The 18,140-nt window shown below is 43.3% G+C and overlaps 1 protein-coding gene and 1 long non-coding RNA gene across 2 annotated transcripts; one reads left to right on the top strand and one right to left on the bottom strand.

The window, feature by feature from the left end:
• Positions 1–3,543: 3,543 nt before the first annotated feature.
• On the top strand, positions 3,544–5,744 carry LOC146669839 (G protein-coupled receptor 84-like). Its single transcript, XM_085407924.1, has 2 exons — positions 3,544–3,653; positions 4,406–5,744. Exon 2 carries the CDS (start codon positions 4,417–4,419, stop codon positions 5,638–5,640), a length of 1,224 nt encoding a protein of 407 aa, XP_085264050.1. The 5' UTR covers positions 3,544–3,653; positions 4,406–4,416; the 3' UTR covers positions 5,641–5,744.
• A 4,775-nt stretch (positions 5,745–10,519) lies between these two features.
• Positions 10,520–16,574, bottom strand: LOC146669840 (uncharacterized). The gene is made up of 2 exons (XR_014911739.1): positions 14,970–16,574; positions 10,520–12,445 (listed from the first exon to the last, which is right to left on the bottom strand). It is a non-coding gene; the product is annotated as an uncharacterized LOC146669840 (long non-coding RNA).
• Positions 16,575–18,140: the final 1,566 nt, after the last annotated feature.

Consider the following 18,140-nt stretch of genomic DNA (forward strand, 5'->3'; position numbering starts at 1 on the left):
GGGGCTGGGTCGCGGGGGCAGCAGCCTAAGCAAAGAGGCCCAGACCTCCCTCTCCCCAGCCACCTCCTCCAGCTTATCCGGGGGAATACCAAGGCGTTCCCAGGCCAGCCGAGAGATATAATCTCTCCAGCGTGTCCTGGGTCTGCCCCGGGGCCTCCTCCCGGTGGGACATGCCTGGAACACCTCACCCAGGAGGCGCCCAGGGGGCATCCTTGTCAGATGCCCGAACCACCTCAGCTGGCTCCTTTCGATGTGGAGCAGCAGCTGCTCTACTCTGAGCCCCTCCCGGATGGCCGAACTTCTCACCCTATCTCTAAGGGAGAGGCCAGCCACCCTTCGGAGGAAGCTCATTTCTGCCGCTTGTATCCGCGATCTCGTTCTTTCGGTCACTACCCACAGCTCGTGGCCATAGGTGAGGGTAGGGACGTAGATCGACCGGTAAATTGAGAGCTTCGCTTTTACACTCAGCTCCCTCTTCACCACGACGGACCGGTGCAGCGTCCGCATTACTGCAGCTGCAGCCCCAATCCGTCTGTCGATCTCCGGCTCCCTTCTCCCATCACTCGCGAACAAGACCCCGAGATACTTGAACTCCTCCACTTGGGGCAGGAACTCATCCCCGAACCGGAGTGGGCACTCCACCCTTTTCCGGGTGAGAACCATGGCCTCAGATTTGGAGGTGCTGATCCTCATTCCCGCTGCTTCACACTCGGCTGCGAACCGTTCCAGTGCGAGCTGGAAGCCTTCACCCGATGAAGCCAACAGAACCACATCATCTGCAAAAATCAGAGATGAGATTCTGAGGCCACCAAAGCGAAAGCCCTCCGCCACTTGGCTGCGCCTAGAAATTCTGTCCATAAAAATTATGAACAGAACCGGAGACAAAGGGCAGCCCTGGCGGAGCCCATCACCCACCGGGAACGAGTCCGACTTATTGCCGGCAATGCGAACCAAGCTCCTGCAACGGTTATATAGGGATCGAATGGCCCGTAGCAATGGGCCAGACACCCCATATTCCCGCAATACCTCCCACAGGACACCCCGAGGGACACGGTCGAATGCCTTCTCCAAGTCCACAAAACACATGTAGACTGGTTGGGCAAACTCCCATGCATCCTCAAGTATCCTGGAGAGGATAAAGAGCTGGTCCAGTGTTCCGCGACCAGGACGAAAACCGCATTCATATACTGAAGTGCTGGCGGAGCGCTGCTGACGTCGACTGAGAAAATTGTCAGGCGGTGGAAGGAATACTTCGAGGACCTCCTTAATCCCACTGACACGTCTTCCGAGGAGGAAGCAGAGTCTGGGGATGAGGGGAATGACCCGCCAATTTCCGGGGGCGAGGTCACTGAGGTCACTCTTTGGTGGCAGAGCCCCTGGTGTTGATGAGGTCCGCCCCGAGTTCCTGAAGGCTCTGGACGTTGTAGGGCTGTCCTGGTTGACACGCCTCTGCAATGTTGCGTGGAGATCAGGGGCAGTACCTGTGGACTGGCAGACCGGGGTGGTGGTCCCCATCTTTAAGAAGGGGGACCGGAGGGTGTGTTCCAACTACAGGGGAATCACACTCCTCAGCCTCCCTGGGAAAGTCTATGCCAGGGTGCTGGAAAGGAGAGTTCGTCCGTTAGTCGAACCTCGGATACATATATCATTGTGATGTTGTTTATTCTATTACTCTTGTTCTCTTCTGCTTGTTTTCTTTTTTCTTTCTCAGCAGGTGATCCAGGTGATTGATATATGCATTTTTTTTTCTTTTTCTTTTTTTTTTTCCTGCTCATTCTGTTGGTTTTTGTTTTTTGCCCTTCTCCCCCGTCCCTCTTCTCAGCTGTTTCTCTTTCCCTCTTTCTCTCTCCCCTTCTTTCCCCCAGTCAAGTCTGTCCCGTATTCAGTAAGTGAAAATAAAATGAACAATAAAAGGTGAATCAAATGGACCATTACGGCAAGGCTGGGATGGTCAATTTGGTAAAGTAAATCCGTTGGGCATCTTTCTTTGCCTTTAGACAACAATTCTGATGGCAAAAGAGCCAAACGGGACAGGCAAAAAAAAAAAAAAAGAAGAAGTCCAGACGCTTTTCTTTGCAAGCTCCTTGACTACGATGACCTGGATGACTGAGAACCTTCACAGACAAAGCCCCCAGTGTTTCATTATGCACTTTGTAACATTGCTGTTAAGGACTTTAGACAATTAATGTTTGTTAGTATTATAATAAGTAAGTAAAGTTAATTTATTAAGCATTTTCCACAGACAAACAGTCACAAAGTGCTGCACACAAAAAGCATAAAATAAACAAGAGCATTACCTGGCATAACAGCCAGTTAAAAAGATACAATTAGAGACAATAAATAATCTGAAAAAATCTTTCAATAGAAATCCCGTTTTTAAAAAAAGTCAGAGAAACAGCATAGTTACAGCTGTTCCACCGCTTCTGTCAGAGATCGGAGGTGAATAGAAAAACTGTCTCCAGGACATCGTATTGAAAGGTGTCAGACTTAATTTTCATACTGCCAAGTCAAAACCATGTTTCATGTGAAATAAACACAAGCTTTCGGGAACCCTCTGTGGTGCACAGTGGAAACAATATTCAGAAACTCTCCTTTTTGTCCTTTTGTCCTTTTACTGCCACACAGTGGAAAAGTCTTACTTAAGAACAGGATTTGCTTAATAATACATGTCATATATGTTAAAAACATCCTCTTTATTAACTGCCACAACTCCCCCCCCCCCACAACTTTGTTGCAATTCTGTACTCAAAGAGACAAGAAAAGACGTCACAGACAATTTCAGTAGTTGTTCTGCATTTTCTCGTGACTCACTGCTTACTGCTCTGTGTGTATGTTGCATTTGAGACCTCATAAAATGGTCTCTATTTACAGAAACAGGAAACTATAAAGGGACAAATTTGTGGTTTGGCGGTAACACTTTTATCTGTCTGTTACTAACCTGCAGATGCAAAGGAGATGCATTTGTCAGTATGCAGCTTTGGACAGTGTTTCCTGTCCAAAGCAAAGTAGAAAATTAATTTAAATACTTCAGATTGGACTGGACTATTTAGGACTTAGATTGTTATACATTTTTCAAGGGATTCCATTTTCATTACTTGTATCAAATGCTGTTTCGTCCCTTGAGTTGCTCTGTCATGCCTTTACTGAAGTCACCATCATTTGCTGCCTGTTTTTGGTTCTTAGCATCTTTTGTCTGTTTCAGTTGTCATGAAATGACAAGGGAGCGACTCACCTGATCATTAAACTCCACGTCGGTCTTCTAAAAGCAGACAGCTGTGCATAAAAATGTAATCCATAAAATAATGCAGTACCTTTTGATTGAAGTACTGTGCAAACACTGTGATAATGATCAAAATATTTCATGCCATGCACACATAACTCATAGATAGATGAGAAATTTTTTTGGACATCTAATTATTACATCAGAAATTAGGAAAATGGAAAAATACACTCAATCTTGCTTCCCAAATTTAGACAGTGGAAATTCCCTGCTTCAAATCACTTCACAGTGTAACAGGTACTTAAGCAACACAGAGGAGACACATGCTCACAGTGGCATCAGCAGAAAGAGAAACATTCAGTGTGGCGGTGCACTGCAAAGAATTACTCGGCTACATGTTAACAGTCAGAACGGGGACCACAAGTATTTAAAGGTGAGAACTTTTTTCTTCTCTCATGATTTTCCTTGATTATTGGTAATGACTGTTTATGATCATCTTTAACTACTGAAGTGTTTTTTTATGTTAAGTCTTATTTTTGGATCAGTTACATTTTAGCTTAATTAAATGCAGTTTTTCCGCCATAACATCTAAGTAGAAGTTTTAAATTTGAGTTCAGCTGAAAGGCAATTTAAGGGTTGCATTAAGTGAGCTGAACTTGACTAACAGAAAACAAAACCAGTTTCTACTTCATTTTGGTTAACACTGTTGACATTTTCAGGTGACAGCGTTTGATTAAATCAGCCAAAGCAGTAAATTATGTTTACTAAATTAATTGATCATTAAATGCAAGATTTTCCTAAAACTACAAAGATCAAAGCACAAGAAATATAATCACACAGTGACACAAATGAATAACTAAGACAGAAACTCAAAGTTTTCATGTTGTAAACGACTTGCTCTTTTGCCCTGTAACAGGGTGGACCCTGGGCTATACATAACCACATAAAATATCTTTGATCAAGTGTTCCTGCATTTCAGCAACTGCATTTCATTGCCTTGTACTTGTGACATGTGCAATGACAATAAAGTTGAATTCTATTCTATTCCTGCTCTTCACAACAAAGTAAATGAGCGGTGTTTCTAAAAAAGGAAGTGGTTAACTGTGTAATCCACCTGTAGCTTCCCTTTTAACTTTCAGTAAGCACAGTGCAAAGACATTAACCAGTGTTTTGATTCCTGTTTAGTTGACAGAATAATGATGAATCAAACAAACCACACCGAGGATGTCTTCTCCTGCTACAGTCCTTCTGTTGAAATCTACCGGTACTTCGCTGTGCTGTGGGGATGTGCTGTAACCATCACGGGTACGGTCGGGAATCTGATGACCGTTCTGGCTTTCGTTTTAGACCCACGTCTGAGGACTCGCTTCAATGTGCTCATTGTCAACCTGGCTGTCGCTGATCTCTTGTACTGCACCATCCTGCAGCCCATCTCCGTCGACTCCTATCTACACCTCAGGTGGCGCAGTGGTCATCTGTGGTGCAGAATCTTCGGCCTGCTCCTCTTCCTCTCCAACTCTGTCTCCATCATTACCCTCTGCCTGGTAGCAGTGGGCAGATATCTCCTGGTCGCAAAGAGAGCTGTGTTTGACCGTGTTTTTTCTAACCACGGTCTTACTTTACTCATCATCTTTGCGTGGGCGCTCGGCCTGGTCAGCTTTGGTCCACTCTGGTCTGTCTATGTGTTTGTGCCACAGGTGTGCACATGCAGCTTCCATCGTACCGAGGGTCGTCCTTACACCACCATCCTGCTATTTTTTTATTTTTTTATTGGTCTGGGCTTTGTTGGTGCATTCTACCTGCTCATTTACAAAAAAGTTCAGGCTGCATCACAGGCTCTGCTCCGCTACAGACTCAGCCGCCGGTCATCCAAGACAAAACCAGCAAATTCAGTTCAAGGGACCGACGACAGCGGTGTGGAGAGCGGCATAAAGACATGCACCTCTGATCTGAGCAGCCATGAAATATCCCAAAACATGGATGTGAAAAATCAAAATGTGACCTGTGAAAAGTCTTCCTTTTCCACCACAAGCAATGACACAGCATTAAATTCATCAGCAGCACAGAAGCCTTCCACTGATATCATCGAAAAACCACCTACAACCACACCTGCTAAAACAGCTCACTCATCGCATTCTGCAACCTCAGGGGACGACAGTGAATTCAAGCGTGTGACACGGATGTGCTTCACTGTTTTCCTCTGTTTTGTGTTCTGCTTTGTCCCATTTCTGTTGCTGAACATAGCCGACAAACAGAACCGCGCTCCACAGGTATTGCACATGTTCTGTGCCAATCTCACCTGGCTCAACAGCTGCATTAACCCTGTGCTGTATGCCATCATGAACCGCCAGTTTCGACAGGCCTATCATGTGGTGCTGAGTAAGATGGCGGCTCCCTTTACCCGCCTCTACAGCAGGTAAAACATGCCGCTACTGGATCCTGATTTCTTGGAACTGAAACTTGTCCGACATACAACACTGCTTTTATCACTCTTGTTATTCATGTTACATTACAGCTCTTTAATACGCACAAAAATCTTAACAATTATATTTTTATATGTTGTCATCTTTAGAGGGATGTTTCACAGTGTTCTGTACTTTGTATATACCCAAACCAGAACATGTGTTTTTGTTATGTAATAAATTATATATTGTAATACATATTACATTGTTGTATTTGTTACACGTCATTATTTTGTGTCACTTACATCATATTTAAAAAACCCTCCAGGATTACAAAATCAGTGCTGGATATTGCTTTTCAATGCAACACGCCTTATTTCAGCAACTCAGGAACTTAGGACTCTACACTGTGTCTCAATTCTGTACTTCCTTTGCTGATAGTGACTAATGGTAAGAATAGGTCAGGTCATGCAGCCTTTAGGGTAATATGTGGGTGAAACGTGCATGTACAAACATGTTCGGGTTATCAGTATTTTACTCACTTCGGCACAAAGGAAGCTGATGGAAAAAGTGCCAGAAGCAGCAATGGTTAATTCAAATGTGAAAGTTGTGACACAGCACAAGTCAAAGCGTAAAAGCAGTGTATGTAGTGCTTTCCTTGGAAATTATAAGTATAGTATAAAGTATGAACTGCTTAACATGTTTAAGCTTAACAGTAACTACAGTAACTTAACCTTGTAAATCTTATCTTGAGTCAGCCTTGTCATCCAGCTGCTGAAAGTAAGTAAAGCCTGGTTGTAATCTGTGGTGAAAAAGTTTGCTGTTTCCACCTTTAGTGGGAGCAGTTTTCTTGCATATTGTGCTACTTTTGATATTGAAGTGTTTTTTCTGTGACAAGGAAACCATTAACATGGCTCTTGCTCTTGGACATGCTTAACCTTGTCTCCTTGTTAGAGGTTTTTTTTTGTGGTAATGATTTTCCTTGATTACTTGTTTACGATCATCTTTAACTCCTTTAAGTGTTTTTTTTTTAAAGTAAGTCTTTCTTTGGCTCACTTACATTACAGCTTCATCAAATGCAGTGTTTCACTAACAGACAGCCAGTGGAAGTTTTAAATTTCAGTTCAGTTGAAAGGCAGTTTAAGGGTTGCATTAAAAAACACACTGATTCAGAATTTTTAGTAAATTGAACAGTAAAACAAAACCAGTTTCTACTTCAATGCATTTGCAGGTGACAGGGTTGCATTAAATCAGCCACGGGAGTAAATCATTTTTAATAAATTGATTGATGATTAAGTGAAAGATTATTCTACAATTACAAAAATCTAAGCACAAAAAATATAGTGTCACACTATATTCATTAACCACAACAAATGACGGATTCTGCTCTTGCTCTTGACGAAGGCAGTCGCACTTTTCTCCTCCTCCTCCTCTCCCTTAGCTTCCCTTCTTAGCCTCTTATGTCCTTGTCTAGTCTCGTGGTTTTTTTGTATTTTCCCTGGAACGTTCTCCCACAGTCTGTTCTTGTCATGGTCCTGGGTCTCCTGACCCAGCGTTTTTAGTTCCTTGTGATGTTTGTATTATTGTACTTGTGTGTGATTTATTCTATGGTTTCTAGTTTTGATCCGTTGCCCTTCATGTCTCTCTGTGTCCCCTCTGTTCTGTGTAAGTCTGTGTCTGCATGTTTGAGTTTCCCTCTGTCGTTTGGTTCATCGAGTCCTCTGCCTCATGGTTTATGTCTCTGTGTTTCTTAGTTGCTGTCTCCACTGTGTCAAGTTCGCGTCTCTGTGTGATCCTTCCTGTTTTACTTTGAAGGTCCGTGTCTTATGTGAATGTGTCCTGCTTTGCTTGTCTCGTCTGTTGATAGGAGTTATGTGGGTAGTTCAGCTTCACCACTAGGGGGCTGTCTAACCAAATTCAGAATCAGAATCAGAATCAGAAAGGGTTTTATTGCCAAATGTTGAGCAGGTTTACAACATTAGGAAATTGCTGCGGTGCTTCAGTGCAAACATACTGTCATAAATTGCGCTTAAATAGACATGGAAAAATAAAAGTAAGAATAAGAATTAAAAGTGCTACGTAGAAAGATATATACATGAGTGCAGGTGGTGATCAGTGCCAAAACATGGAATGATGCAGTGAACACAGCGTAGGGTCATGTGTTAGTGGTGGGAACAGTCGTACGTTTATTGTTCATGTGTCCAACAGCAGAGGGGAAGAAACTGTTCTTATGGCGAGAGGTTCTGGTGCGAATGGACCGGAGCCTCCTGCCTGAGGGGAGCAGGTCAAACAGACTGTGTCCAGGGTGAGAAGGGTCAGCTGAGATCCGAGCTGCACGCCGCAGTGTCCTGGAGGTGTACAGGTCCTGCAAAGATGGGAGTCTACAGCCAATCACCTTCTCAGCAGAGCGCACAACACGCTGCAGTCTCTGTTTGTCCCCGATAGTGGCTCCAGCGTACCACACGGTGATGGAGGAGGTGAGGATGGACTCGATGATTGCAGTGTAGAACTGCATCATCGTCCGTGTTGGCAGGTTGAATCTCTTCAGCTGCCTCAGGAAGTACATCCTCTGCTGGGCTTTCTTGATGACGGAGGTGATGGTGGGCTCCCACTTCAGGTCCTGGGTGATGGTGGTACCCAGGAAGCGGAATGAGTCCACAGAGGTGATGGGGGTGTCAGTCAGGATGATGGGGGGGAGTGGGGCTGTGTGCTTCCTGAAGTCCACAATAATCTCCACTGTCTTCTGGGCATTCAGCACCAGGTTGTTGTGGCTGCACCAAGACACCAGACGTTCAACCTCCCTCCTGTAGGCAGACTCATCCCCGTCCGAGATGAGCCCAATAACGGTGGTGTCATCTGCAAACTTGATTAGCTTGACAGACTGGTGGGTGGAGGTGCAGCAGTTGGTGTACAGGGAGAAGAGCAGAGGAGAAAGAACACAGCCCTGAGGGGAGCCGGTGCTGATGGTCCGAGAGTCCGAGACATTCTTTCCCAGCCTCACATGCTGCTTCCTGTCCGTCAGGAAGTCAGTGATCCACCGGCAGATGGGATCAGGCACATTCATCTGGGAAAGCTTGTCTCGGAGATGGTCTGGAAGGATGGTGTTGAAGGCAGAGCTGAAGTCCACAAACAGGATCCTGGCGTAGGTTCCTGGGGAGTCCAGATGCTGCAGGATGAAGTGTAGGGCCATGTTGATGGCGTCATCTACAGACCTGTTGGCTCTGTATGCAAACTGCAGGGGGTCCAGGAGGGGGGCCGTGAGGGTCTTGAGATGGGAGAGAACTAGGCGCTCAAATGACTTCATGGCCACAGATGTCAGAGCCACGGGTCTGTAGTCATTTAGTCCAGTGATCCTAGGTTTGTGATATATAAATTGTGATATATACTGTGTCGTAGAAGCAGCGGCAGGTTATGTTTGCGTGCATGGATGTGAGCCACGTTAAAATAAAGAAGCTTGCTCACTACTACTGATGTTTTATTGAAAACACGACATCGTCAGTCCTGATTTCTCCCAGCTGTGCCCTCCTTCTGTGTCTCATTCCCCTCGTTACTCCCCAGTGTATTTAAACCCTGTGTTTCTCTGAGTCAGTGTTGTGTTGTCCCTCATGCTGTGTGGATCTCCCTGTGTCTCCTTGTCTCCCTCCTTGTGAGTTTTAGTTTGTTGGTCCCAGTTTAGATTAGTTTAGTTTGTATGTTTTTCCCCTGCCAGCAAATAAAGCTGTGTTTTGAGTTCACCCCCCCGAGTCTGTGAGTCCTGCATTTGGGTCCAACTCCTGCCTGCCGCACAGCGATTCATGACAGTTCTCTAAAACCTAAAAGAGGAATTATGGATTGGATCAACTGGTCCTTAAATGCAATTAGCACCCCTTTCTCAACGAGAAGTTTGGGCTTGGGTGAGCCTGAGTGCTGAAGATATCTACCTATTCGGAACCATGGTAACAGGGTTCTGGCGGATCGGAGCTGGCTTGGCCCTGACTTATCGAAGAATTAAGGAAGCGGAACCTGTTGTTCAAACCCCCACAAGGCTGCCCGCTGGGATTGAAACAATGGGAGAGGCGTGAGTTTCTCAAAATGGGTTTGAGTGCAGCACGGATAAGATCTTGGAAAGGCTACGGCTGCTATAAATACTCATAAGATCTCTGACTGCAGACTGGATTACACCTCGGAAGGGTTAGCTCGGAATCTCTGTGCGCAAATTGGATGACATCTCGGGGAGACGCACTGCCGTGAGTTCTCAGAATCTGCTCCTTGAGCACAAGAAATGACTGAAGGAAAAAATGTCCATCCCGGTTTTCCCTCCAAGGCACGAGCGATAAGCAGAGTTCTGTCCTTTCCTTCTAAGATTCCTAATTATTTAAAGTAACACTCAGGTATGCCATTCAGCTGGGTTAGTTACGACGTCGGGAGCAGCTTGGGAGAACAAGGAAACACAGACTGCTTTAGGTTGCCTTCCCAATCGACTCAAAGGTTTATTTGATACACAGCAGTTTATATAGAGGAAAAAAAGGTTCGTGTGTCAGCTTTCCCAGTTCAAACCGGTACAGACCAAATAAGGAAACGTCTTCCTGCCTTGTGAGCCAAGAAGTATCCTGTGTGTAGTTTATCAGTTCAGCTACAATTTATGATCATCCCAGCAAAATACACTCCTAGACATAAAATACAGAGTTCTTTCATTAGTGAATTCTGAAACGAACCACCTAGCCTTTAACGAGCCTTTTCCAGGAGATAAAGAAAAAGGGAGGATGGGAGTAAAGAAGTGGTCTCATCTCTGTGGTGTTTTCGACCTTGGGGTACCAGCCTGTGAGTCTTACACATTAATTCTTGGGTCACAGAGAAAGAGAAAAACAACTATTAAATGGGCCTTATTGAGTAACTCTTTTTTCTGTATAATATCACAATAAAACAATATCCTGTAAATGCTACCATGGTATCAAAATATCACAACAGTTCTCTCCTTTTATCATGAAATGATAACATAGTATAAAGACAGAATGTAATAACATAATATAAAGACAAATCATAACTGTAACTGGTCCTTCGAGCAAGCTTAATATCAAAAATTCTGAGAGCGTATACATGGTATCACACAACAGACAATAATCATCAAAAACATGCTGCAACGGTTACAAAGGCTACAATTAGTTCCTTCCATCTTCCAAACGTGTCCTGTAGCCACTTATGTAGCCACTGACCGTGGCCTGTATTGGCAATTAGTTCTATCTTCAATGCTTCAAGTCTATTCATAGCTTGTGTGAATGAACCGTTAGGAGCGGTATTATTGGGAATGAAAGTACAGCATACATCAACGGTTACTAGACCACAGGTACCGGTCCAATTAACAGGTAAAGCTAATCTAAGGGTATTATTGCACAACCAATAAGCATGTGGGATTGGTCTGGTCAGGCGCGTGACCATGTGTGATTTAACTAACTCCCCCCAGTCAGTGTCATTTAATACACCGTCTGGGGGAACAATGATCGATTCTCCGCTCGAACTTGAACTGTGTGTGTGTTCCTCCAGATATGATACAACTTCAGCCATAGAGACAGCTAGCCATGTCTCATTACAGCGTGCACCTGGGGAGTCAGAGAAAAATGTATAGTTATCCTTTGTATAATCTATGTGTGTGTCTGGGCCAGTTAACTTTAGTCTGCGCAGACATATCATACTAGTATTAAAATGGAGAGGGATCTGTCCTAAGGGCAGTGAGGGTTTTAACCTATTCTTGGGGCGTTTCATTGGGGCGCAGGTCCCTGCGGTGTCATTAGATAACTTCAATAATTCGCCTAATGGAGTCTCAGGGTTAGTTGGTGTGTGTGTGTGTCTAAGTAGGCAGTCGAGAGGGCTCAGAGTCAACTGTAAAGCGTCTTTAAGGAGAGCATTATCTCCGCCGATTTCCTCTAGTCCCTCAGTGAGGGGGAAACCGGATATGGGGTATCCTACTATTACCTGTTCTGGATTAGCCTTTGAACAGACATAACAGTTACTGTTTCCTAAATCACGAGCGGCTGTTCTGGCATTTTCATACCAGGAGTTAGCTCCTGCTCTAGAGGGTTCATAAAATCGTTTATTAGTGGCGTTTATGTTGTCATTTACTGATTTTAGGGAACGTGAGGAGTGCATTAAGTAGGTGTCTTGCAAAATAGAGCATGAGGTATAGTCAGCAAAATATGACCTGCAGAAATATGAACATGGTTGCAGTTTACAATACAAAATAGCAAAGAAAAATCCTAAGGTTAATGCGATAGATATGATAAATAACCTAAATATATAAGAAAGACAGTTCTTCAGTCGTCTTCTGGCCTGGTCCCAGGTTCGAGAGACACAGAATAAGCGTCGTGTGATGACAATGGGCATTTCATTTTCTCCATTATCAGGATGGAATGAGTCTAGCTTTATCAGGTTAGACATCATGTGGTACTTTTGGCTTTCTGTTCCTGCTGGATGTTTGAGTACCTTGTTGTTGTTCTTTCAGACGTTGTGTGTTAATCAGTGATTGCGTGTGTGTATGTACATTGGATCCGGGCGCTGGCTCGCCGGAGATGTCATCTACCCGTGTGTTTATTTGCTCTGGTTCCGGGCGTTGGCCCGCCGGAGATGTCATCTGCTTGATCCGACGCCTGAGATGGTCCGATTGGGCTGGTCTTAACCCTGCTGGCATGAATCCACTGAGGTTGTCCGTCTGTGAGGATGCTGGTTCTTCGTCACTGCCAGTACAGTCTGGGGCTGGAACACGCGCGGCCTCCCAGAGTGTCCTTGGTTTTAGTGACTTCTCCAACACGCATCTCCTTGTCTCCACTGGTGGAACTGTGGAGGGGAAAGGCTGAGAGAGACAAACTTTCTGATAGTTATTATTCAGTGTTTCTACCAGGTTGTGAACATCAGTGGACAATGCAATATACATCACCTTCTACTAGCGGTGCCCCTCTGGAAGCTGACCATGGTGTTGGAAATAGTCTTATTTCAAATGGAAATAATTTGGTTACTGCAGATGGAGTCATAATGTATGAAATGGAAAATCTGGTTGTGGTAAATGCTGATGTTTCGCTTTTGATTTTCCTACATTAGTTCGTGCACATGTTAGACAGGTTGCTAATATGCTTTTACTGCATGTGATGTTTTCTCAATTACAAATCTTGATTTTATTGCCCCTATTACCCCTCTTTGTCCGACATGACTCACACAGTGAAAATGTCGGGCAAGGACTGGCATCAGGGAATATGGGAGGGCAATCAAACCCTTAAGATTTTGTATAAGCCATCTCTGTCATCTAAGGTACAGTCATTATTCTCCCAATAGGTGTAATCACATGCAGAGGCTTGCTCTTGTATGAATTTTAAATCAACATTTGTGTCTAAATAGTCTGGGAGTGTAACAAGTGACAGCTGTAGGGGCACAGATAATACTTCCTGCGGAGGTGGGAGCTGTGATGCAGCTGCAGCCTTGGCTGTCACGTCTGCTAAGGCATTACCTGTTGCTTCGTCTGTGTCAGCTGTACTGTGTCCTGTCGTTTTTTTTACAACTGCAATGGCCGATGGCAGCTGTATAGCCTGAAAAAGTCTTTGAACAAAATCACAATTTAGCAATTTATTTTCCATCAGCAGATCTAAATCCTCTCTGTCTCCACAATGTGCCAAAGTCATGCACAACGCCAAATGCATAGCGGCTGTCTGTGTAAATTGTCACACGCTTATCCAAATGGAGCTCACAGGCGCGTATTAAAGCCATGAGCTCTGCTTTTTGTGCTGAGTGAAATGGTAATGAGTGAGCCTCTAGTATGATGTCAGGCAATGTCACCACTGAATAGCCACAAAGAAATGAGTTGTCATTCGGCCTTGAACAGGACCCGTCCACATAAACCGTGGCTGAGTCTGGGATAGGTGTTTGCTCTAAATCTGGACGTGGTGCTGTGGATTCCTGTATACGTGTCATGCAGTCATGAACATCAAGCCTGTCTGAGCCATCCTGTCGGTCAGAAGAACACAGCATAGGATCAATAAATGTGCTGGCGAATTGGGTGTGCTGCTCGCTTTTATAGTGAGATTTGCATATGTTGTGTAGTTATGTTTGCTAGAATGGTCGTGACCTGGTGATTGGTGTGTAGAATAGTGTCATGTGAGAGTGTAATGCAAATAACGGCTGTGTGTCTTCATGCACAGGTACTGAGAAAAAGGAGCGGAGCATAAATCCACCACGGTAAAATGTGTATGCAATGCATGTCAATATGCTGTGAACATCTGAAACGAGAGGTGGCAGAGGAATGTTGACTGCATTAATTTGCCTTAAGTCTTGTATGAAACGCCATACGCCAGGTTTGTTAGGCTTTGGCACAGGATTGACAGGAGTGTGGGCTTTATTACTCCTGTAGTCAATAAATCTCCTATCATGACATCTAGGGCTGCGGCTTTTTCGGCAGAAATGGGATGTTGCTTGACATATACTGGCTTGTTGTGTTTTTGTACGTGATAAAGTGTACAGTCAATAAATCCTATATCATTCTCACTTTTAGACCACAATGTCATATTCTGGTATTCAGCTGGCAACGTAAGTGCAGAAATAGTACAGTCGATAGGGTAGGTTAGATCTATGTGACGACATGGTGTAGTTATGTCATAACCTATGTCTGAGTTATGTGACAAAATCACTGTTTGACCTTCACTTGTGTGAGCAGTTATCATGTTGTTGAAAAGTGTGAGAGAAACAAAAGTGTGGCTCCCAGTCATGGGATTACCTAGTAGTGGCGTCTGTACACGTTTTTTTGGCACAGTGTGTGACATAGAGTACCGGACAAAAAGGATGTTGAGTTCATTCTCTGCTGAGGGTCCAGCTGACACAGAGGATGTTCCTTCTCCATCATGTCGGTACATAGGGCAGAGAAAACATAAGCTGTTATCAGTGTCAGCAAACATTTCACCCTTTATGTTAAATGAAATACACAAATTCATTTTTGCTCTGGGTGTCTGCGGCTGCTGGAAAACTGAGCCAAATTTGCACCTGTGGGGCCATTATTGCATGCTTCCCTTTGTTGCCAGTTACCTTGTCTGGAAGAGCTCCGCTGACGCCTAGTGGCAGGAACTTGTACTGCGTTCTGTGGTCGAGGCGCGTGTGCCCTGTTGGTGGCTGCAAAGCGACATTCTCTGGACCAGTGTCCTACCATTCCACAGCAAAAACACACATCTCTACTTTTATCCTTCCGTCCTCTGAAACTTCCTTGCTGTGCTGGAGCGGGTAATCCTGCATACATTAGTTTCTCACTTTCCTCTGAGCCTTCTACATCAAAATTCAACTTTATCTTAACACTTTTAGCTTTCGTGGTAGTATCTGCACTGGCCTTCAGTTTTACTGACCTGTTTTCTGGCGATAATCGTTCGGGATAGGGCTCCGGAAATAAATTAGAATGCATTGTACTTACAGTCCGTAAGTTGTAAACAAAGTCAGTCACATAAGCACTTCCGCATGTTCTGGATACGTGATCATGGACGTCTTCACCGATTCGCGGATGTAGGTTACACGTAACCGGAAATGGGAGTTGTACTGAGCCGTTATTTGAGACTTTATTTTGTATTTTATTAATTTTTGGTTTTACAGGTACTTTAGATTTTTTATCGGACCTGTCTGTGGTCTTTGAATTATTCTGACCCATGTTCAGTGATTTCCAGAGGGGTTTACACGCTAGGAGGATTTAGGTTAGTATTTTCGCTGCGGCACAGCTGAGGTCACTTTAAATTTATTGCTAGCAATTTTTGTTTGGGTGAGCAACTCTCACTTAGCGAGCAACTCCTCGCAAAACAACAGGCAACTCCCTGTGTCTTTCTGCTTTTAATTTACTGCTTTTAACCCTTGAGACCCGTGTTTTGTTTTGTTTTTTTTTCAAAAGAAAAATTAAACAATTAATTATTATTATTATTATTTTTTTTTTACGTATAAATGTGTTGTGTCTTTCCACTTGATTATAACTGATTTATTTATAACATTTTATATAAAAGAAAAACGAGAAGCACATTAATTCATAGTAATTTAACATAAAATTGTTTGATAGTGTTAATTTGGAAAGCCACAACTAGCGGGTCCACCAACACCACACAAGGGTTAATTTACTTTATTCGGGGACTGAGGAAGTCGTCAGTGTATCTCTCTGGATCACTAAGTGAAACTTCGTCAGCATATCCCGTTTTTTTTATGGATCGATCACTGAGAGAGGTATAATACGGTCTTTATATAAATATGAAAGACGCATATTTACCTTCTGTCAGTCAATCCCACTTCTGACACCAAATTGAAGGAAAAAATGTCCATCCCGGTTTTCCCTCCAAGGCACGAGCGATAAGCAGAGTTCTGTCCTTTCCTTCTAAGATTCCTAATTATTTAAAGTAACACTCAGGTATGCCATTCAGCTGGGTTAGTTACGACGTCGGGAGCAGCTTGGGAGAACAAGGAAACACAGACTGCTTTAGGTTGCCTTCCCAATCGACTCAAAGGTTTATTTGATACACAGCAGTTTATATAGAGGAAAAAAAGGTTCGTGTGTCAGCTTTCCCAGTTCAAACCGGTACAGACCAAATAAGGAAACGTCTTCCTGCCTTGTGAGCCAAGAAGTATCCTGTGTGTAGTTTATCAGTTCAGCTACAATTTATGATCATCCCAGCAAAATACACTCCTAGACATAAAATACAGAGTTCTTTCATTAGTGAATTCTGAAACGAACCACCTAGCCTTTAACGAGCCTTTTCCAGGAGATAAAGAAAAAGGGAGGATGGGAGTAAAGAAGTGGTCTCATCTCTGTGGTGTTTTCGACCTTGGGGTACCAGCCTGTGAGTCCTACACATTAATTCTTGGGTCACAGAGAAAGAGAAAAACAACTATTAAATGGGCCTTATTGAGTAACTCTTTTTTCTGTATAATATCACAATAAAACAATATCCTGTAAATGCTACCATGGTATCAAAATATCACAACAATGACAACATCACAGAACGACTGTGTTTAGTCTGTTCCTTCCCATTCCATGCAAGGCCACCTGGGTTGGCTGGAAGACTGTTTACTTAGCCTAGCAGGGCGAAGGACACTGTCTCAGCTGAACTCTGGACACGCACACACATACATATACACTGATATGCACACACCCATCATTTTTTTTCTGTTCTCAAACTGATCTCCCTGTTGGAGCTCAGTCTGTGGGGGAGTTATTTTTTTTTCTCCTTATCTTTCCTCATGTGGTGCATTTTTCCATTGTTATACCTCTCTGACCTGTCTTCCCCATGTGATGTTTTGTGTAATGTATGTATGGTCGGAGGGTAAGATGGCGCAGCCATTGCGTGCAATAGGTCGGCAGCCTTATGAAATTTCCCCTTGTGGGACTAATAAAGGTATATCAAATAAAATAAAACAGAAACTCAAAGCTTTCATGTTGTAAACAACTTGCCCCTGTAACAGGGTGGACACTGAGCTATACAGAACTACTATTGAAAGTACAGGAAGTAGCAGGGTGACACTAATTCATGCCATTTCTTTTTTTGTTAAACAAAAATATTTAATCTATTATCACTAGACATAGCTTGTAAATCTTATCTAGAGTCAGCCTTGTGAACCAGCCTTTGTTTCTAACCTCTAAGTTCAGTATGTAGCCCACTGAATTGTGTTTTGTTTTGTTTTTTTGTTTTTTGAATTGTGTTAAATAAATTTCCCTTAGTTATTTTGGAAAATTCACAATACAAAAACATTCACAATATCACAACTATTTTATTTATTGCTTTAAAGTGCTTTAGAGACAAGCACATTTACACTCCAGGTCTCCAAAAAAAACTAGTTTCAATTTTCTGACCAGTTATGGATTTATTAAGAAAATTACTCACATATAATTAAATTATCAGCTCCATCACTGATTTTTTCTTTCAGCTTTATTAGTGAAATTTTCTCTCTCTCTCTCCCTTACTCTATGTGCAGTCGATGGATCACAGCTGTGATCTGTGAAATAACCCAAATACAACCAAAAACAACCCAAAACACCTTGAAATTATCACAAGGGGAACAGAAACATGGTAAACAGTTTCACTTATTGGTTGCAGGCACGTGCTGCTAGTGGTGACCTATACTGAGCCTCTTCGCTGAGATTTGCATCAGTTTTGCCCTTAAACAAGTTATGCACTGTTATGCAACAGTCTGTGGCACCTCGGACTAACCAAGCAACCTGGGGGAGGGTTTCAGCCACTGAGTATGAGTCTCAAGATGACAATCAGAAAGGTAAATTTGGTGTTAGCATCCTTAAAATCTCTCCAGCAAAATAATGAAAAATTACATCTCAACAAGGACATGTTTCTTTAGGCATTAAGCGATCAACTCAGTCACATTTGAGGTTTACTAATGGGAAAGTAGAAAAGAAAATAATATTTCAATGTGACACTTGCAATTCTCAAGAAGTAAATATTCATTCTCTTTTTTGGGATAATTCATGGTTGATTGGCCATGTAACTAATTTTGAACTTTGCAACCTGAAATTAGAAAAAACAAGTATTCACTGA

The sequence above is a fragment of the Rhamphochromis longiceps genome, linkage group LG5 (assembly GCF_057381845.1).
Source record: "Rhamphochromis longiceps isolate RC_006_pf linkage group LG5, R_longiceps_female_GT1.1, whole genome shotgun sequence".
NCBI lineage: Eukaryota > Metazoa > Chordata > Actinopteri > Cichliformes > Cichlidae > Rhamphochromis > Rhamphochromis longiceps.